We start from the raw sequence: 22,529 nt of genomic DNA on the forward strand, positions 1-22,529 counted from the left end.
AAATTTCGCCTTCCCATGCCGCCGCCGCCGTGGTCCGTGCTCCTTTCTATAGGAAGAATTTGAACTGTAAAATTTGAGAAGCCTCGGCGTCTGTGGAAATTTGAGATCCTTGCCTTCCCCCTCTTCCCTTCATATAACATATTTTAACAAAAGCATTGCGTCCCAGTGTGTTCTACATGTCGAATTACACATATTTTATCTCAGAGGAGTCTCAGCCTCGGACTGCAAACTTGTGAAGCCCCAAAGCCCCTTCAGAGGCCGGTTGTCATCAGTCAGTGTGCTGCAGGAAGATTTAATGAGGAAATTAATTTTAAGTCATTGTTTCTTTACCATTTATTGAAAGTGGTGGGCATCGCAGATCACAGTTCACGACTAAGGGGGCAAGTCTGAAGTAGGACAAAAATTTTTGCAGCTTTTACCTGGGAAACCAAAGTGATATTGATGAGTGCTAGGTCCTATGCTTGTGATGCCTAATTTAGAATTCATGAAAATCGAAATGAACTAATTTAAAATCTATGCATCCCTAGATCATCACAGTATAGTGTCCTGTTCTTACAAAAATTCTTTTAGCTATATTCTAAATGAAAGAGTTATCCTGACTCACTTAGCTGATGTTATGAAGTAGTAAACTTTAGAAAGCTAGCTTTGGAAATCAGGAATCTAACCTCTAACTTACAACAATTTTGGACTAGTGGGGGCACTGATTTAATACTAAATCTTGGTTTTAAGATTTGTGCTACTTCAGTTTCTACAGGCAATACGTCAAGAGCCGGCAAGGTGTTCATATTAAGATGATACTATTGTGGCATGTTGTGACTCTGAACTGTGAGGTGTTTGTCTATTTAATGTCATCTCCAAATGGCTGTTAGGTAGCTTGGCTGTGTCCAGGGAAACCCAGGGATATCGGAAGTGGCGTTTGTTTCCAACTTCAGAAAATAACTCTATTTTAAAAATAGAGTTGGAATTTAAGTAAATGTATGCAGTCAGAATTTAAATTAAAAACCCCACTGATTTGGGCTTCGGTTCATTCTTTAAGTAGCTGAAAGAAATGTTAAAATTTTTTCTATCAACTTGCCAGAGACTTGTATCAGAGATAAAGAAATAGGGTCTTAAGAACGGGCATTGAAGATGTGTCTGAGAAGTTGTATAACAGAGACCTCAGATTTGAATTTAGTTAAGGCTGATTTACACTTCGAAATTTGATGGAATAGTTTGGCTTAACAGTAATGATTTTCAGCTTTTTAAAAAATAAATCTGGGAAGATTATATCATTCATGTACTGTCTTGTTATATTGATGTCTGTGGTCTGCATCTCGTGTGCATAACTATTGAGACAGTGAAGTGTACGTGTAGGTTTGGAGGGTATCCTTTTGGCTTGGGGCTTTGGGTGGGGACCTGACTACTGAGAATGACTTACATATCTAATCCCTTGGAAAACCGGCACATAACAATCTGCATGCAGCTTAAGCCCTGTTTTTCAGCCGTGATACACAGTGTTTAAAGCATTAGCTGAAGTGAGCGTCGCTGCATACATTGGTGAAGTTGTATTTATTTAGTTCAGTAATTTGCAGTTGCTGGCGAGTGGCCCTCTGCAGGTCTCCGTGACTCATGTGCTGACGAAGTGTGATTCAAGAGATCCGAGTCACTCTTTCTCATTTGCAGAAACTCGTGTTTTGACTGTGGGCAAACTTTCATGGCAGATTTAAAACAAATATTCTGTGATAATATTTGGAAGCAGGGTGATGTCTAACCTTACATAAGTGGGATTAATATAAGGTTCATGGACTTTCAAGCTCTCCACTACATGACAGTTTGGAAAGCCAGTTTAGTCTTTCTTGTAGTTTCAGGGTTTAACTCTTTCTTGTGCTTCCAGTTATGGCCTCTGGACCACTCTCTCTGTTTAGAAGGAAATCTGTTGTTTTGCTCATTAGTAAATTAATGACGACTAAATTATATTAGGATGTACTGTAAATGCCAGTACACTTGCAAACCTCGCCACGCTGTGTCAGAATATGCTCTCCTAGAAATGGATAACTTTTTTAGTCTGCCTTATTCCCTGATGTGACTTAATCCCCACCCATCCTCACCTAAGATACAGTCTACAGTCCAAATGGTTACAGTGGGATAGGTACCATCAAAGGGCTATCAGTACCAGACTGTTTCATTAGCAAAGCCAGTTAGAATGAAATCTTTCACCTTAGAATTAGGTTGTCAATTTTTCTCCTTGTTAGAACCCCAAAACTTGATTTATTAGATCCTATAATGGACGCTTGTCTGTTCGACTTACAAGGTTTTCTTATTGTTTCTGCTTTCCTCAAATACTACTCAGTGCCCAGAAAGATTAGTTAAGAATTAGTTATTTAGCATATTTTCTAGTCAGGACCAGCATACCAGGTATAAAAAAGCATAGTAAAGACTTATGGTTTTCTACTCGCACTTTGAATTTGACCTCACAGCTTTTCAGCTCGTGGTGTCATGGAGTCTTGCACAGTGGGCCACATCCAAATGTCTGTCGCTAGAAGAACTGACTACATGTTATTCCAGAATTTCTCTTAGAAAGAAATATGAGCCAGGAATGTCCTTGAAGTAAAAAATAAAAAACAGACGAAAACCAAATAGTTGTTTTAAAGACATACCAAATGGTATTGTATGGTCTTCTTGACCAGTTTTCCAAGCATGCCGCCCCCATGGCCTTCTCCAACCCACGGGACTCGACTCAGTCTTCTGTGTGTTGACACGTCACTTTTCCACTGGCTCACCATGTGGAAAAGACATTCTTTTGATTCGTTAGACATTTTAACCATTTCTTGAGCCTTTGATTTACCTGTCGCCCTGTCCTTTCATTTGTCAGTAGATCCGGGCTGAGCCCGGGATTTGTGCTCCCCACCAGGGGGCAGCACTGGACTCTGACTTGCTTTATGGGCTGAGTGGAGCATGCTCAGTGGTCCAGCATGGCCTCCTCCAACTTCCTTCATGGAGCAGCTGATGTATTTGGGGTGATTTCTTATGTGTTTAAGGCTTTGTAAGGAGCTGCTGGGCTGTGCGCTATTACAGATGCCATATCTCAGGTTTGACAGTTTGCATAGCTGAATCTTTCTTCAATGAGTTGGCCTGCTGCTTCAAATACCTGCTTTGCTGTAGATAAGCGACTCCTTTAACTTGGAAAATCTCAAGGGGAAAACAGAAACCCTGTGCTTTTTAAACATTCTGATGAATCAGGCATGAAAGCCAGTAACTTGCCATATGTAACTGTGCGTCTAAAGCCTTAGCTAGACAAAAGCTACAGAGTGGTAGAAAATGACAATAATGTGAAACAGCGATTTCAATTTTGTTGTTGCATATGGAGATTTGGCAAGATTAAATCATACTAAAGATTTTCTTCAGATACAATTCCACGGTCCATGCTGTGCCAATTATATTATGCAACTTTACCATAAAAACAACATAAAGATTTGGTGGGGGCTGCTGGAGCCACAGTGTTCTGGAATGGCGAGCCAATCTTTGCGGTGATAGACCACTGTCACACCCAGACAGGGAGAGGTGTGCCTGATGAACTTAATTTTTTAGGGGGATAAAATGATGTTATGCATCGTAAGGCCTTAAAGGATTCCATGAAGGCCCTAACATGCATTTATACAAACACATATAACGTATAAACTATATATGTATATATATACATATAACATATATATTAATACCAGTATATTTTACTTTCTTGACTATTTTCCATTTCTGTAACAAAATTCCTGAAACTGGTTGATTTGTAGAGAATAAAGTGGCTCTTGTTTCTAGAGACTGCATTCAATTTCTCCTGTTTTTCGAAAGCCACTGCTGCTCTCATATGGGCCAAGATGGGGTCATCTTCATGACTTCATCTAGCCCTCGTCTGTTTCCCAAATCCCCATGTCCAAGTAACACTGACCTAGGAACTAAGAAAATTTCCAATATGTGACCTTTAAGGGACACACTCAAGCAATTGAAGTTGCATCTAGTGAAACAGAAATGCAAATGCAGGATAGCTAAAATCTCAGTAATATTTCATTTACCTTAAACTGAAAGAGGTCCGATTCCATGCATTTATAATTATTTTTCTTTTCGCCGCATAAAAAGTCTGCCTCTTCCAAGCTTATGGCCTTTGCCACAAGGAAATTGAAGTGAATTTTATACTATAAAAATCAGGCAAATGAAGATGTATTTTGCCTGCACCCGTGGTTTTAGTGATTTGGAACCATTGTATACCGAGTGCTTCCCTTGCTGGCTGGTTGCTCAGAGCAGTCCAGATGGCTAATGTACAAACAACTTGAACTAAACTTGCACAAATCTCTTAGGATAGCTCAGAGGCTCCTGGTCCTGGGACATCTGTTCCCCGGCCTTGTGCATTACCTTCATGAAGCCTGCTGTCATCTTTCTGCGTGTGTTTCATGGCCTCTGCACTTCTCAGGATATTGGAAGAGACTTGCAAACCTGCTCCCAACCCCCTGCACTGCTCAGTGCTCCTTTATAAAACTGAAAGCCCAGTCTGCCTTCCATTTCATTTTTAAATAAAAGTTCCTAATTCATTTTCCCCTTACTATTGCTGTTCTCAACATTCACACATAATGGGGCTGCTGGGGTGGCTCAGAGGGTGAAGGCACTGGCCATACAAACCAGATTGACTTGAGGTCAACACCCAGAACCCATGTTTATTCCCAAAAGTTGTTCGCAGAACTCTAGGTGCACTCTGTGGCCTGAAGACGCCCCTCCGTGCCTGCCTTTCTCCTCCCTCCCCCCACCACGTCATAAACTTTTAATAAAAATTTAAAAGTAATAAATCTGAGTTTGAGGGAGAGGCTGAAACCACGGGCTTAGCAGGGACGCTTGGATCTTCCCTGCCGGTGCGCATAAGTTTTTGGCCTCAGACAATTTCCACAGTCTCTGTCTCCTCACTCGTGAAATGAACTCATAGTTGCAAAAGCACGTTCAGAAGCAAAAGCACATGCCATTTTGGAGTTTCATGAGGGCTTTCTGGAGGGACTGTGACACCGTGAGCAATCCGTATGCAGCCGACACTGTAAGGACATCAGGGTTCCTGTTCATGGACCCCACATGTCTGGAGGGAAGCCTCTCTCGGCTCCCGTGCAGATTGTTTATTGAACCCGGTGATGGTGACGTCTCGATCATGCTGGATCACATTGGAGCTGGACTCAGTCAGCCCAAGCACCCTGCTCTCTCTGTGGAGAAAGACGCTGTCTGGACTCTGCCCTAGACACCACGTATAACCTTCCACACAGCTCTGTGGACTAGGCCATTGTTTAATCCCTCATTCTATGCACTTGCTAGTTCTGAACTAAATGTCAGCAAATATAATTTTTAAATATGTATGTGCTTAAGCTGGGTATGTGTCTCATACCTGTAATCTCAGCACTTGGGGGGTGAGAGTGGGAGTGGGGGTCTGAAATAGAATTGCCAAGAGTTCAAGGTTAGCCTAGTCTATATAGTGAGTACAAGGCTGCCCCGTGAGACCCCCTTCTCAAACAAAGCAAAAACCAAAATAAGTAAAATAAAGCTAAACATACGATTGTACTTCAGAGGGCAGCAGAGCAGATAAACATAGTTTAGATTGTCCTGACAGTTCAGCACACATGGTGGCATCTGTCGTGCAGTGGAGAGAGATGTTCTGAGGGATTAGTTTTATATATTAGTCTGTACATCTGAAAAAGAGATGCGGGCATCTTTTCCAAAGTGTGTGTGTGTGTGTGTGTGTGTGTGTGTGTGTGTGTGTTTGAGCATGCACATGTCTGTTTGTCTGTCTATCTCTGATTTCATTTCTTGATACATATATATAGCTTCCTTATGAACAACCTGATGTTGTGCTATTTGGGTGGAGTTCAAAAGAGTGGAGTGGTGTGGATAATTAGCATATAAACCAGTTCTTTGAGCACGGCTGCCTGGTTGATCCAGACGCCTTATTTCTAATTGCTGTACAATATGTTCCACTCCATATCCGTGGAAGAAATAACTAATGGTTTGGGGGTAATGTCTTTGATTTAGCAAAAAGTTAGAATTTCAAATCGGATCACCACCTTGGGGCACATGCTAATTACACTGAAAGCTCCTTCCACGGTCTTCTGTCCAGTGACCTTGAACTCTCACCCCCTGATGTGTAGAAGACATTTTTGTGCATATAATCATTTGATTCTCTCATTTAATTTTCAGTCTTGGCTTCTGAGAGGAGAAAAAGCTACACACAAAACCATCAATTTCTATAACCTAAAATGAGGACTTTTTACTCAGACAAAGCTTGATACTTTAATCTTTGTTTTTTCATTGTCATTTGATGACAGAATCAGTGTTGTCTCGTAAAGCCTGAAATAAATCTTAAAAAGTATAAACTGAAACCTTTGCCCTTTTTGTTGTTCCCAACCATGGAGGGTGATGCTGTTTATAGTTCAAGTGTGGTCTGGGTGCTAGATGTTTTTTCTCTGCTGGTGCAAACATGTAGATGACTTCTGGGAAAAAGTAAAGCTCACTTCGGTGAGTTAGGAGCAGAGCTGTTTGACAGTGATCAAGTTGGCTGTTGTCTACACTTAAGAGCCTGAGGATAATGAGGAAGACTGGCTTTCCAAGTCAGTGGTTACAAGGGTAAAATCAAAGTCACTTAGTGAAATGGTTTGTCTTCCATTTCCTGTACATCGCTATGTCCACAGCTAATTTGCTTTCAAAGAAAAGTGGTATTCAAGGAAGATGGGAAGACAGCCGAGTCCTCTAACATACAATTGAGTTTATCCCAGATTGACAATCTAAACCTCTTTAAACTTTCTGGTTGCACTGAAGACAGGAGGACCCTCCACCCTGTCTTTCTTCCAGTTTGATTGGTAGAGGTGGGACACTTCCATGGCTCTGTAAGCTTGAATGGTGAAGTTCTGTGGTTGTTCATGGAAATTTCTGTTGCTGGGAAGTGTAACACTGGTTTGGCATTTGAGTCTGTAAGTCATTGTGGCTAATGGGACCAAGGAAGGGGCTATACGTGGCCAAATGGTTCTCTCTGAAGTTTACTTATCTGATCGACATGGCTTTTCTGTCCCCATTACACTTGTACTGATGAAAATGATTTGCCACATGGATACAGATTGAATATTGTTTCATGATCTTTTTGTATAAAATATTAATTCAAATGATAATTTAGAAAGACTATGGGGTATAAGAATATGTAGACTTCACCTAATTCTTGGAAAGCAAGACAGGATGTGAATAATTGAATTTAAATCCAAGGGTTTTTACTTCAGATAATAGCCAATAGTAAAAAAAATTAATGCTATTTTCTTCAGAGTCATTTTGTTATATCTTCTATAAATTTATCTTTAACACTTTATTCAGATTTAATTTAAAAATCTTATGTAACAATTTTCCATAAAAAAAATGTTGTGCGTTGTCTCTTTTACCAAAATTTAGATTTTCTGTTTTTGAACCAGATGTCTCCCCATATGGAGCTTATGATCTGCCTTGGGGAGACCAAGAATCTGACTACTGCCTTGCGCCCTCTGTAGGTCATCAACATGGGTGCTCCCTCAGGGCAAAAGTTCCGTCTGTCATCTGAGTGTGCAGTTGAGAAATGACAGTGAAAAGAGGTGGCCTCGTCTCAGGTTAACACCTGAGAGGTCAGCGCACACCGGACAGGCAGTGGACTTGGGATGTGTGTAGCCACGAGCCGGCAGCCTCTTCAGGAAAGCAACAATTCACTTTACAGATTTAAGTAAAGATACAGGAAACAAGAGGAAGCATCCATCATCACTGATTTCAGGCTGTAGAGTTCAGCACTAGGAGCATTGCTCTGTTGTCTTGTTCTACGTTTATACCTGCAGAAGTGTGGTTGACACGATTCTACACTGGCATCAGTAGTAGATGAAAGTGGGCACAGAGACATGCACATATAGTCTAAAGGCTTTCAGAGAAAGTTGGGATCCACCTACAAGCTGCTCATGTCTGCTTTTAAATACCAGTATACCCAGACATTGTGTTGTCCATAGACGTAATTGTGTCTTAAATATTTGAGTGTTTTTTTAAAGTGGAAATGTTTTATTTCTGTGAATGAAAACATGTTAAAGTCACCCATTTTGATCCTTCCCTGTAGGAAGAATGTTTCTTGAACCTAGAGGCTCCAATATCTAGAGTGTGTGGATATGACACCCCGTTTCCTCACATTTTTGAGCCCTTTTATATCCCAGACAAATGGAAGTGCTATGATGCCCTTCGCAAGATGATCAACTACTGACGACTGAGGTAGGTGTTACCCACTTGTTGATGTGTGCAGGTGCCCTTTGTGTCCTGTTACTCAGGATCAACAGTGCCACCAACTAGTGCCTTATGCTCTGGTAAACAGTAACTTTCAGAACAAAGTGTTTACTTCATATAATGCCCAAACTTCTGCTAGCATATTTACACCCAATAGAAATGCGTCGACAGTATTAAGATTTATAAGATGCAGTGTGCTAGCATTAAATAATCAAATACATTTCCTCCCCCTCTAGTCTCTGCTGCTCCCTTCATTTCTATGCATTGCCGGATTATTTTAAATGCTTCGGTAGAAGCATGATTTCCTTTGCTTGAAAGGGTTTCTCACACATCCCTGACTCAGGCACTAGATGTTTATATGATACGTGGCATTCAGAAGTTTGTCTTCAGGTTATCATATTTCTAGGATCTTTTATGACAGGTGAATATTTTAATTGTGTGTGTGTGGGGGGGGTTGTTTTGTTTTGAAGCAAGCTCAGGCAAGCTTAAGCCAACTATTTGTCCTGCTTCTGCCTCTCAAGTGCTGGATTCACAAGCATGTCCCACCCCGCCCACTGGTGAATGTTTTCTAAATATTGGATGAGAAATTCTATTTTTTCATAGTGTTTCCTAAGTTGGGCTTATCAGGCCTGTCAGCATTGCTCTTCTAGGAATTAAAAAATAAAAAGGCGTATCATGAAGATATTCTTGGCTTCATTTGGTTTTCAAGTTTTTAATATAGAAGTTACCCATACTGACACCCTGCTTTTAAAACCTTCCAAGATGATGAGATGGGATTGGAAGCTTTATATTTTAATATCTGAGTTGTCCAAAAAAGTAATAATAATGCATTATAAGGAACCAAGATTTCATCAGAAGACAAAAGGGAATAAACTCAGCATGGTGGCATCGGCCTCTACCTGTTCCAGTGCAGAAAGTATAATTCTTAAATACCGTAAGTGGGTTACAGAGCCTGTAGATCAGAGGACGCATTTATGCAAATCATGGCCCCTTCTGTCACTATGATGCTGCAGTTTGATGGCTGTGTTTTGAGAATATTGTTACAGGTGTCCATTAGGGTGTTGGCCTGCACTCCGTGCGGGTACAGAGACTGCCTCTTTAAATGCCTGTGAAAACAGTGGGTTATCCTAGTCGGGCCCTTAGGGCTGATTGGAGATCTTCCTCAGGGAGTCTCTTCATGGGCCGGGTGCTGGCTAGTCAAGGAAATACGGCCACATGCCTTGCTGCTAATGTTAAAATACTTTAAAAAATTGTTTTTATGTCTCTAAATTTAGGTTGTGCATTTTATTTTAAATGGAAGCAGGGTGCATAAACTCATGCCAACAATGTGATAAAAGAATAAGACGGTTTTCCGAGGTGGAAATTAAATATGTTATTAAAGAAAGTAAGGAGGTACGGAACTAAGAATGCTCATAATTGTCACTGATTTCTCTTACAGAAAACCAGGAAGATCATGACCAGATATGGAAATATTTTTCTGAACTCTTTTTATATTTCCTTGTACTTCTTTCTTCTCACACGTGGTTTTGTGAGATGAACTATGGCGGATACTGGCTGACGAGCTGCGAATTACTTATCATGGCTGTGTAAAGTGGATTCCTGGATCCAGTGCATGAGGGTAACGCTTTAGAGGGCACATGGGCGGTGATCTTACGATTGTTTCATGACTACAAATATCCGGTGGTGTTGTGTTCAATAAAGCAAAATGGCATCGCCCTCAGACCGTGTGTGTCCCCTTCTTCAGTTCGTAAAGAGGGTTTTCACTGCAGAGTAACGGGTTGTTAGCCTGCTAACTGAATTTGAGTTAAAATGAAATATTTATTCTAGAAATGCTGACTTTTCCACTCTGTTGTATTTGGTTTAATTCTTTATGGTCAAGATGGTTTTGTGTTGGCATAACTTTTGGAACGTTTTTCTCTATCTCTCCCTCTCGGTTCAACAGGGTTCCTGGTGGACCTGGCTCCTCCAGGCTAGCAGGCCTGAGTCAGCTCTGCTGCTGCCCTCTCTCACTAGAGAGATGGACGGCACAATCCTGTTAATTACAGCATTGCTGAGCTCTAGCTGCAGTTGTAGGACTTTTGTATTTATATTCTTACGTAGACACAAGAAAAATATTATCGAGCAGCAATTGCTTCTACCAGGTGGAGCCTCCCTAGGGCTCCTGGCAGGGGACACTCTGCCTTCTTTTTCCCTCATCAAAGTCCAGGAGACTTGAGAATAGCCTAAGGACAGAATAGCCTAAGGTCCCCCACAGAGCCATCGCCCTGGCCTGCTCTTGGAAATTGAGCAGTTTGACTCTCTTCCCCTCCCATGGTCCCCGAAGAACTCTCTTGTTCAGATTCTGACAGAAGGGTCCGTGCAATGGCTGGAAACTAGAGTCTCCTGTCTCCCACTGCCCCTGAACACTTAGGAAACTGCACATTTCCTTATAATTACCCATATGTATTTTTCTCTGGAACTGTAATTGTAAAGGCTGCATAAAGGCTGCACCCGAGTTATTTTTACCAATAGTTGGAGAAGGCTGCAGAAGGTAACTGGCCGATGGTCAGTGACTTGGAGGCAGAGTAAGGCACTTTACCGCAGGCTCTGGTGCACTGGGCTGGCAATTCGTTAGGGGGGAAAGCAGAGCCCTGTCCGTGGGTTAAAAATAGAAGAAAGTCCTGTGCAGATAGGATGGGAAAAGTTGCAGGTTGTCAACCACAGTTTGGAAAAGAGCAAGTCCAGTTGGCTTGCCGAACAGGACGCTCTGGGTTTAAGATGCCAAAACACTGTCTGTGCCTTGCCCTTGCTCTGAGTCCCCTAGCAGGCTCAGGAGCAGGGCTCATCTGCTCGGTCGGTCCAGCAGAAGAGGATGTGTGCCACAGTCGGCCCCATCTTGCCTATGTTCATCCTACAAGAACATGATGTCTCTGGTTGAAATTATTTTTTCAGTTGATGTTACTATGTTGAACCTCTTAGTTATGTTGCTACTGGGTCTTTACTAATTTTTCCATTCATTGGTCTTTTGAGAACTTTTCCTTAGCTACTTAAGACTTAACTTCTTTAACTTTCTTTTAGAAACAGAAGGTACAGGACTAGTCTGAGGGCAATCTGTACACTAAGTATAGATTCTAAGAACGTCATCTCGGTTCTCATTGGCCCTGCAGGCCCTAACACTAAATAGACCCTTCCTAAGACAAACATTTAATAGTTAATAATTAATCTGTAGTTCAAAACAAAAACATCTCTATAACTGCAGTTTTTTAATAAAACAAATGTTATGTGTTGTACAAATTAGGAAAATAGTGTCTAGATGGCACTTGGGATGTCAAATCCCAATCTAATCTCCCACTCCTGTAGAATAATCTTATAAATCTGTCTCCCTGTAACAGCATGAATATATATGGTAATTTAATTTCCCATAGTTCCAACTGCTCTAGTCTCTTTACAAATATGTCCTGTTGCTGAAGATACCATGCATTTCAGACACTGGGCCCAGATGCCTCTCAGCTGGAACTCACATGAAAGTCTCTTCCTGGAGGACTAGCTTTCCTGGAACTAGAAGGCACCATGCAGGCAAACAACTGTCCTACCCAACAGTGATGCCTATGATCCGTCACAAAACAATAGCCTAAAAAAAAAAACAAACAAAAAAAAAAAAACCAATAGCCTAAGGGTGCAGTAGTGGCACACACGCCTTGGTGGTAACCAACAGCTCTCTAATTGGACTTAAGACCCACTCAACAAGGGGGAAATCATGCCTGGTACTGGAAACCTAGGCAACGACTGAGGGATAGTGAAGTCATGGGTCTTGGAGGGGAACATACAACTGCCACTTTATTAAACCTATATACTGTCTAAGTACATTCTAAATGTTCTAAATCTTTGTCCAGTTACCCAGTGATAAGGATAGTCCTCACCCCTCATCAAAGAAACTTCTGTTTGCAACAGATGAAGACTATTACAAAATAAAACTGCCTGCAGTCAAAATGTGGAGTTGTGGAGTGGAAGCCAGTCCTAACTTACACACACATACACACAATTAAGGGAAAGAAAGGTCATGATTTGAAAGAGCAATGAGGCATGGTGTATGAGAGGGTTTGGGAGGAAAAGGGGAAAATTATGTAATTGTAATCTGGAAAACTAAAGATATATAATATAAATGCTTTACAAAACTAATAGGCAATTTGCGCAAACAGACCAGTGTATATAAGGCTGGGGGCCCAGGGGAAAACCAAATACCACTCACTGTTCTACTAAAGGAACATAGCAATAAAATGACTCTTAATGACTTCCTGCTATGATCATACGTCAGTGCTTTGCCCAGCTTCATCAGAGAGTCTTCCTCCTGCAGCAGATAGGGCTAAACACAAAGATTCACAGCAGACACTATGCAGAGTGTGAGAGACCTTGAAACCCTCCACCCTAACTGGATGTTTCCATCAAATCTCTTTCCTCGGGCTCAGGAAACCCTGTGGAAGAGGTGGCTGAAAAAACGGAAGAGCTGGAGGAATGGATGGCACCAGAGAAACAAGGCCTTCTAAACACAGCAGAGTCAGTGCACAAGAACTCACAGAGCCTGGGGCAGCAAGCTCAGGCCTTGGAGAGAGCTGCACCAGAGGGGGTCCTAGGACTGAAAGAAGTGAACACAGGCCCCATTCCTAACCCAGAAGCTAACTCCAACTGATAACCACTTGCAAATGAAACAATTAATATTCCATAAGGAAGACTCATTGGGGAAACCAGATACTTTAAGGGCTAAGCCCCATGCCCAGCAGGAAGTGGCCAGCAGGGAACTAACCACACCTTTGGAGGGTCTTTGTTGTGTCAGGGCTTTTCTTTTTCTTTTTCTTTTTTTTAACTTTATAGGTTCTTTGTATATTATGGCTCCTAATTTTGTGTTTTTATGGCATTCCTACGTATGCAGATGTGGAGATGTGTGGTTTGTTTTGGTTTGTTTGTTTCCATAGGTTTTGTTTTGTTTCCTTTTATATTGTTATCACTCAGATGCCTGTGTTTTCTAATGAGAGACAAAGGGAGTAGGTCTGGATGGGTGAGTGGTGATATGGAGGGACTGGGAGGAGTAACAGGAGGGAACATTAAAACTAGAATATACTGTATGAAAATAAAAATCCATTTTTGATAAAATAAAAACAATTAACCACTAATAAAACAGAAATCCGTATGTATAGTTTCCACATCACTACATACTTTATACTTTATTAATTTTCCATAAATTTAGAGTGGGGACTAATTTAAATTATGTGGGCCAGTGTCGGGTGGCAGCTTCCTTGACAGTGAAAGCCTCTGTGTTGATGGGAAGCTTGTTAAGACGTAGGATGTACAAAGGGGGTGAGACATTCTTTCCTTCAGGGATGCTCCTTAAGACAGGGCATTCCACATGGAGGGAAAACAGTCTGTCCTGCAGGGAAGCCTGTGAAGCTTAGGGCATAAATGACTCAAAGGCTTCAGAAGTCTGAAAGTGACCAGATAGATGCACTAGGCTTCTTCCTCCCAAGGATACATGGACGGCGAGAACTACTAGGAGACACTCTCAGGCTATCCAAGCTACCAAGAAGAAACTCAAATCCTCAAAGGTACTCAAGCCAACTGAATTACTTGGAAACGCATTCTCTAACTTGTACAGATGTCTGCAAGTTGCACAGTATGCTCTGGGTTTCTAGCTTTCAAGAGCTGTCACCCATGCTCCAGTAACTGGTAAGGTCTCTGTTCTTTCTGCTCCTGTTAAGCAACCCCAATAGCTTGTTGTTTCACTAAACTGGACCTTTGTGGTATCCTTACTTTGTTCTGTTGGTTCCCTATCTGGGGTGAGTAGATATTTCTTCCTGTCTCAGGAATAGTGTTGAACACCAGCCAGGCACTGGGTTATAGTTTAAAATGAAAAGTTAACAGAGCAACTATCTCTGTAAGAAAACACAATCAGGATTAAAAACAACAACACAAAGCACAGTGGGAAGAAGAGAGTGGGGAGAGGGATAAAGAAAGGCCAAGGAAAATAAGCAGACAGTGCCTGGACTGGGATAGACCCCTAGTTAATCAAGAAAACTTAGGTGAGGTGCAGAAGCAAAACCCATTTAAAGGCTGTTCAAGAAAGTTGATGGAGAAAAGTTAAAACTTTGACATTGACTGCTAGGGAGATGGTTCAGCTGGTAATGAGCTTTCCAGCAAGCCTGAAAACCTGAATTTGATCCCTGTACCTTTATAAAGATCTGGGCATGCTGGCATTTGCCCATAAATACCAGCCCTGAGGAGGCAGACAGAGGAGACTGCCTGAGGCTGCTTGGCCAGCCAATCTAACTGGATCTCAGAGAGCCCCAGGTTTAGTGAGAGACTGTCTCAAAACATAAGGTGGGGCAGCGGTGGAGTGTGGGACTGCCCCATGTTGGCCTCTGGCACCCATGTGCATGCACACAAAGGAACATGCACATACACGCACAAATTTAAGCATGGGAAACATGAATGCTAGCTAATAAGGCAACCCAATTCATATTAATCGAAATTGTAGAGAAAGACAAATACAAGGAACATAGCACAGTGGAGGTGTGCTAGTTAAATCCTTTATATTCCAAAAGAGTGACAATAAGAAAATCAGGAATAACACGGATGCTGAAGATCTGGACAGAAGGAAGGCAGAAGAGAACGCTATACACCAGTTTCAGTTTGTTAGATCAGTAAGTCTGTGTATTGAAGTGTGTGATTCTTCACATAGAATTCACGGCCTTTAAAGTGGGCGCGGCAGCCCAAGCATTTAACCGCATCCCAAGGTACAAAGAAAAATAACAGTATGCTTCCCAAAGGAAAACATAGGAAAAAGTACCACATTTTCTCGCCACGTCCCGAATTAATAGCAAATATTCCAGCTCCTTGGAAATCATAAAGCACCCAGCTTAGTAACCGTGAAACCAAAACGGAACCGTGAAGCAGTTACCAAATCTTTAGAGTGCGAGCTCACAGATGTCGGTCAGCTGAGGTTTTGTAGCAATGAATTTATAGACTTGAAGTTTTTCAAATGGAAAACTGGAATTATAAGACTGCAGAAATGAAGAACAAAGAGAAAGAAAACTAAAAAAAAAAAAAAAAAAAAATCCCAACGAGAAATTTAAAGTTAATGTTTTTCTTCTTTTCATTTTACCTTATTTTATGGGATTTTAGTGGTGTAATCATGACTTGTGTATCTAAAGGCTCTGTGGTGGCTATGAATACTTACACTGCCTGGGTTCTTTGTTTAAGGGTTAGAGAATACTTTTGCAAAAATGAATAGGTTTAGCTCCTTGTATTGCCAGACAGAGGTCTTCATTCTTGGTGTATCTTGTCCCACTACTTTAATTAAATGACATACCAGGGCCTTGGTTTGCTGAAAGTTCCTTAGTTTCTTAATAGAGGTCTAAACACTCCCATTAGAGTCAGGAGCTATTCAGAGAATAGTTATTTCAAAACTTTTCCTGGGGCCAAGGAGCAGGGGACAGCTTAGCCTATACAGTCCTTGGTGTGCAAGCATGAAGGTCTAGATTCAGTCCTCAGAATCTGTAAAACCAAAGTCTGGCCTGGTGGCTCAAGGTCGGAATTCCAGGAGGTGGATCACCAGGGTTCACTAGCCTACCAAACTAGCCTACTGACCACGTGTCAAACTCCTGAGGGATAAAACCCAAGTTTGACCTTGGACCTCTACAAACAAGCCCACATACAATGCTTTATGGATTGTTGGATCTATCCTGCTCCTCTAGACCCAGGGGTTTTATGGGTTCCAGAAGGGCTGGTGGTTCCACAGAGCCTAGCCCACAATCATGCCACGTTCTCTGTCCGTGTGTTACTAGTTGACCAGGAGTGGGAATGTAAGCCTGTAGCCAAGAAGCACTTCGCTCCCTGTGCTTAATGTGTGATGTTCTGACACCATGCCAGTTTCGATAGTACTTGCTAGTAATTCCATGAGAGTAATAAGACCCTTACTCCCTCATCTGAAATGTTGAGACCCCACGTGTTTCGAATTTCAAGATGTTTAGAGATTGAAATATTTACATAGAAAGATATCTTCAGGCAAGGAATACAAGATGAAACACACAGTTCATTTGCATTACACATGCACCTCATACACAGAGACCAAACATCATTTACACAGTATTTTTAGTGATGTAGTGAATGAAGTCCACTGACCCCTCAAAAAGTAAAGGCACGAGGACTCTAGTCACCCAGGATAGCAACCTGTGTCCCCATGGCCTCATCATCTTTCCGAACTCTGAATGTATAAGTACAGTGAGCCATGACTTCTTACTGAAACAGAAATGACAATCAATGTGCCACTAGCACAGTGGATAGCTCGTGCTGAGGCTAACCCCTCAGTACTGCTCCAGTGCATCCTCCAATCTCCACTGTGACGCTACACTGAAAATCCCCAGGAGGCGGGCACTCTTTCTCTCTGTTTCCGGTCCATTTTGTCAGATAGATTTGGAATTTTATTTGTTAAAGAGCCCCAAGACGACACTGTGTCAAAGTGCATGTGTATGTGGAAAAAGAAAATGTAGTGCTTATTCAAAACTGTTCTGGTAAGAGACTTATGGTGGCTCAAATAATATGTCCCCCATAGTCTTAGGCATTTGAACACTTGGTTCCTAACTGGTAATGTTGTTTGCCGAAGATTAGGAGGTGTGGGCTTGTTGGAGAGAGAATGGTACTGTGGGCAGAAGGAGCTGAAGGGGTTTGCAACCCCATAGGAAGAACAACAATATCAACCAACCAGACACCTTCCCTCCACCCCCTGCCCAGAGCTCCCAAGGACTAAACCACCAACCAAAGAGTACACATGGGGGACCCATGGCTCCAGCCACATATGTAGCAGAGGATGGCACTGTGTAGCATCAATGAGATGGGAAGCCCTTGGTCCTGTGAAGGTTCAATGGCCCAGCGTAGGGGAATGCCAGGGCAGTGAAGTAGAATTGGGTAGGTGGGTGGGAAACACCCCCATAGAAGCAGGGGGGAGAGGATGGGGGTATGTGGAGGGAAACTGGGAAGGGGGATAACATTTGAAATGTAAATAAATAAAATATCCAATAAAAAAAAAAAGACTCATGCCATGTCTCTGCTTCCTCGTGGTTCAAGATGGGACCCACAGCTTTCTGCCCCTGCCCCTGTGCCTCCACTCCACCATCATGGGCTAATTCCTCTGGAACTACAAGCCAAATAAACTGTTCTCTAAGTTGCCTTGGGGTAAAACGTGTACTGTAGTGAACTAAACACGGCGGCAACTTCACCCTCAGGCTAGCTCCACTTCTGCCAGTGTTCTCTTCTTTCTTTCTCTGAGGTGTCACTCCAGGGTCTTTATAATAAGTCATCACTACCTTCATTTAAATTGAGCTTTTGTAGCTCGCAACTGAATGCATCATAATTCCGCCATCCCAGTAATTACACACACACACACACACACACACACACGCGCGCGCGCGCGCGCACGCCTTAAAGCTAAAGAAGGAAGCCCACATGTTTCCAATAATGTACATTTGGAGCAAACCTTCCACTGTTGGGATTAGTTTTGTCTTGTGCTTGACTTTTCTTTTCATATCTGTGACACACCAATTAGCTGCAGATACTTGTTAATGGTAAGAGTCTTAGCCATAAAATAAGTGCAGACTTTGAGCTTGAATACTGCATACGGTCATATCCTTTCAGGGAAGTGAGCAGCCTTACAGCAGCTGTCCTTGAGAGACCCTGTTGATTGGTGACTTGTTCCTTAAAGTCCTTTACTGCAGTCACGAGGCCTTAGCACTGTCACTAACCTTAACTAGAGATCTAGGAAATTTTATTTTACTAAGAATTTTAATGTTGCCAGTATGAATTTTTTTTAAAAAAATATAGTTTGAATATACTCAGATTTATCCTTCCACTGAACTAAATTTTTATTCTCACCCTGATTCCTTTATTTTTAAATGAAGACTTCAAAAAGTTAGAGAACAATGAAGTGTCTGTGTTTGTAGCACCTAGTGTAAAAATTAAAAAGCGTGATTTATGTCCCCAGCCTTCCTAAACCCAGAGACAAGTTAAGACACCATCAATAGTAAGTAGTACTCTAAAGAAATCCTGCCTCAACAGCTAGCTATCCTCACAAAGTTTCTCCCCAGTGAGATCTGTCCCCTAAGCTGGTGTCTTAGTTAGGGTTTTACTGCTGTGAACAGTCACCATGACCAAGGCAAGTCTTATCAAAGGATAACATTATTTGGGCTGGTTTACAGGTTCAGAGGCTCAGTCTGTCATCATCAAGATGGGAGCAGGCAGCATCTAAGCAGGGGTGATGCAGGCAGAGCTGAGAGTTCTACATCTTCATCTGAAGGCAGCTAGTGGAAGACTGACTTCCAGGAAGCAGGGGTGAGGGTCTTACAGCCCATGCCCACAGTGACACATCTACTCCAACAGAGACACACCTAATCAAGCCATTCCCTGAGCCGAGCATATACAAACCATCACAGCTGTCTACCTCCTCAGGTTTTTTTCCCATGGTTGGGGGAATTTCATTTGAGCACATGCATAGAATTCATGCTTCCCTCTGGCTCTGACTCTCTATGGATATGGTCACTGTCTGCTGTGACAGAGGACAGACAGACACCTCGTGTCACTCCTGCCACAAAGACCACTGTAGTTGACACTTGCTGCCTTGAAGCAGCCCTCTAACCTGCTTAAAGGGTGAGCTTGATAGGCACTAGTTTGCTCTCATTGGGTCTTGTAGAACTCTCCAGAACAGAAGAATCCCATGGAGACCAGTGGCTCCCAAATAGTGAACTATTGTTCCCCCAAAATCTCACTGGTATTTGCTCATAGAGTTATTTATCATGGTTATGTAATTTGTCAATTATATTGTGTTGACTCCCCACCTCCCCGGAACATAGGGACCGTTACCATACTGAGCATGAGTTCCAGCTCCCCTTTCTCTGAGAAGTGACTTCTCCTTGGGACTCCTTTGGTTTAGAGGCCAGCTTGTTCCCGAAGCAAACTAAGACCCAACTTATCATATTCCCGTAAGGACAGCACTCTCGCCTGTTCAGTTATTTCATGTTATTTTATGCACAGTAAAATTCATATAGATTATGGAAAAACGCCTGGGGAAAATGGAACAGCAGTGGTCTGTGATTCATGGTGCAGTCACATGGTCACATACAGTGCAGAATTTGCAAGTAATGATTATGAAAATTATGTGGAAACATGGGAACCATGGTCATTGTGTATCTTTAAGTGGAAAAATCAGGACTCAAAATTATATGTACATCACGATTATAACTACTATTCCTTGTGATTACAATGATTATTACTTATGATTTTCCCTGTGAAGGAATCGTCAGATCACAGCTGTGCTCTGGACATACCATGAGCAATGTCATAGTAAGAGATAATTCATTTGTTAGCACGTATGTTACCCATATAATGAAGCACCTACTAATGTATACTCTACCCATAATCCCAAATATTAGCTTTCCTATTCTTCAAAGAAGCCATCAGTGAACATCAGGCCTAGGGAATCTTTTCCATGTGATGACTTTGGAGGCAGGAAATAAGACACAACAGTTTTCTCACTCTCCAACTCTTTCTCATGGGCTCATCTGCATCCACAAGAACTCTGCTAGTTAAACTCAGAAGGGAGAATTCAAGAAAAGAATTCACCTTCCACAAATATTAAATTAATGGCTCTGTAAGTTTAAGCTGTTCTATTCAGATGCAAATGTTTATTATTTGGGGTCACTACATAAAGGGGGTTCACATTCATAGTTTTTAATCGAATGACACTTAATAAAGGGACTTTGGTAAGGATATAAACAGGTTAAAGGTACTGGAATAGAAACGTGGAGGCACCAAGGAATGAGCATCTTAGCCTGAAGCCAGGAGTGGGCGGGGTTTCTGGACCTTGGAAGAGGGGAGGGCTGGCAGTCGAGATGTGAGCAGAGGGACTAGGTACAGCTGTTCATGAATGGCCTGGGCAGAGAAGGCGCTTGTCGATGCTCTTCCTTCCTGATTCCTCAAGGCTGCAGGTGCTTCCCATTGGCCTAACCTGCCTGCACATGGAAGCCATGAACCTGGTGATTCTGTCCCTAGATGCCAGGCCCTCTAAGCACAGGGCTGGTCAGGATAGAGATAGATTTGAAGGGTAAATGGAGAATAAGCAGCCATGGCATATATCAGCACCTGTTCAATCACAGGCTAACTGTTCTCAGCTTGCTGGATACCATGGACTTTTAAAAATTATATTTAGATTGGTGGTCGGGGATCATGCACCTCAGTGCACCTGTGGAAAGACAAGGATGACTCCTGGGAGTCGGTCTTTTCCTTCCATTAAGTGGGATAGAATCAGGTGGTCAGGCTTTATTAGCAGAACCACTTCACTGGCTTGTGGATCCTTCTTGGAGTTGTCGTCCCGGGCAGGTCTGTTCTAGAGGATGTTGCCAGTGTGGTCTTTGTACATTGGTTCTCAGAAAGTCCTCATTCTTGATGCAAAAGCAAACAAATAAAACCTGCCTGGCTGTGCCATCACCAGGGCTCAGCAGCTCCACAAGAGCTTGAGGCTGCCTACCGCCTCCACTTACTGTGTCCCTCCGTTGGGCCACACAGATTCCTTAGTGTCTTTCCAGGCAGCTCATTCTCTTAGTTCATGTCAGGAAGCCCAGACTGTAGTCCTTGGCCAGTAGTTCAGCCAAGAAGCATATAGTTTTGGTCTTGGGATTCTTGGGGCATTGCTCCCCATACCACATCCTTCACTTGTCTAAGTCTTTTATTTTGTTCTCAACAAATACTTTGCAGCCAGTCTTGCCCTTTAAGATAGCTTCAGTAGTGAGAGGACTCCCTCTGGTCCTGATGCAGAAGATAGATATGCTCATCTCCCTCGTCCCCCTTGTCTCCCTAGTGGGCAGCTAAGTCATTAAGCCCTGTACAGCTATGGCACTTGGCAGGGTTTGGGGCTATGTCTGAACCTGGATTTCCTGACCCTGTAGTTCTACTCTCTCCTCTGAAGAGAGCCAGCATCTGGCCTCCCACAGGGCAGGTAGACACCTTCTTTGCTTCACCTTTCATTCCTTCCCTCAGTGAGCCAGTCAGCCCCCAGAGGGTTTGGCAGAACTGTCCCCACCACAACCTCCTCCAGTTCCCCCTCACCTGCCCCAGTCCCTCTCCCGGTTTCCCCCACCTCCCTTTCTGTCACAGACTGGGGCTTCCTCCCCTAAAACTTTCTCTAATTTCTTAACTTATGGCACATACCATTCTCTGCTTGTCCATTGTGTCATTGGGGTTAGTACCTAAAAGCAACCTTCTCAATTGTCATCTTCATGCCTCCTCAGGAAGAGGACATAAATCTGCTTCCATAGTCTTGTTAAATGACTGCACTAATTACTTTAAAACAATTCTTGTCAGTGAAAACTTCACCTCAGAGCAAAAAACTGCTGCCCACAGGTCAGTCTTGACTGCCCGTGTTCTTAGCCATATTGATAAACTGCCCAGTCTTCCTATAACCCTGTTTTTTAACTGTCTAGGGAAGACGAATGGGAGGTGGCAGTAAATAGCAGGACTCTGAGAGGGGGACTCACCCCTGATTATCTATCGAATGAGCGATCTTTATGCCCTCAGCCTTCAATTCTGAATTACAGAATTTAAGCTTAGGTTCACCTGATTGTTTTTACCAGCTAGTAATTATAACTCTTTTTGAATTAAGTGAAATTGAAGCACCTCCTGGGACATCCGTTAGAGAGCCTGTGCCTCTGTAAAAAGCTTCTCATATGATGTTGTTGTCATTGTTTGCGTCATCCATCCCCAGCCGGAAGAGATCTTGATCCACTCATCACCGTGGGCGGGGTGTGCAATGATTTGGATGACATAAAACAAGCTGTTAAATCAAGCTTAGAGCTGAGGGTCGGCTGTGACTAAAGCTAACGTCCTGATGATCACACCTTGCTGCTCCTTTTTTTATTCAAAGAAATTCACTCATGTTGGTTTAAGGAAGGTAGAATTTGTCCTAAAGAATCCAATTTTATGAGGAACTTTAAGCTTAGTAATGAAAAAGTTTCCACGAAGCCTTTCTGCTCTCTCAGCCTCTGGTCTTCCCTCCTGCCCTTGGACCCCTCTGTGACTCTTCCACTCTTCGACCACCTTCCTTCTTGCCCCTTTGCTGACTGCTTCTCAAGTAACTCATCGCCTTGCACTCTGCTCACCGAAGAAAGGCTTTCCTTCACGTCACAAACAAACTCAGTGTTTGTCTATCTAATTTCAAGTTTCCCAGAGTGAGAATAATGGGCCTA

General features: G+C 42.5%; 1 protein-coding gene across 2 annotated transcripts in view; it reads left to right on the forward strand.

The window, feature by feature from the left end:
* Positions 1-9,991, forward strand: part of Bckdhb (branched chain keto acid dehydrogenase E1 subunit beta) — a 187,001-nt gene extending 177,010 nt beyond the window's left edge. For both annotated transcript variants that reach the window (NM_019267.1, XM_087560759.1), the window contains 2 exon segments: positions 8,111-8,259; positions 9,710-9,991. In NM_019267.1, coding sequence (NP_062140.1) covers positions 8,111-8,251 — 141 coding nt within the window. In that variant the 3' untranslated portion in view covers positions 8,252-8,259; positions 9,710-9,991.
* Positions 9,992-22,529: the final 12,538 nt, after the last annotated feature.

This window comes from Rattus norvegicus, chromosome 8 (assembly GCF_021556685.1).
Source record: "Rattus norvegicus strain SHRSP/BbbUtx chromosome 8, alternate assembly SHRSP_T2T, whole genome shotgun sequence".
Classification (NCBI taxonomy): domain Eukaryota; kingdom Metazoa; phylum Chordata; class Mammalia; order Rodentia; family Muridae; genus Rattus; species Rattus norvegicus.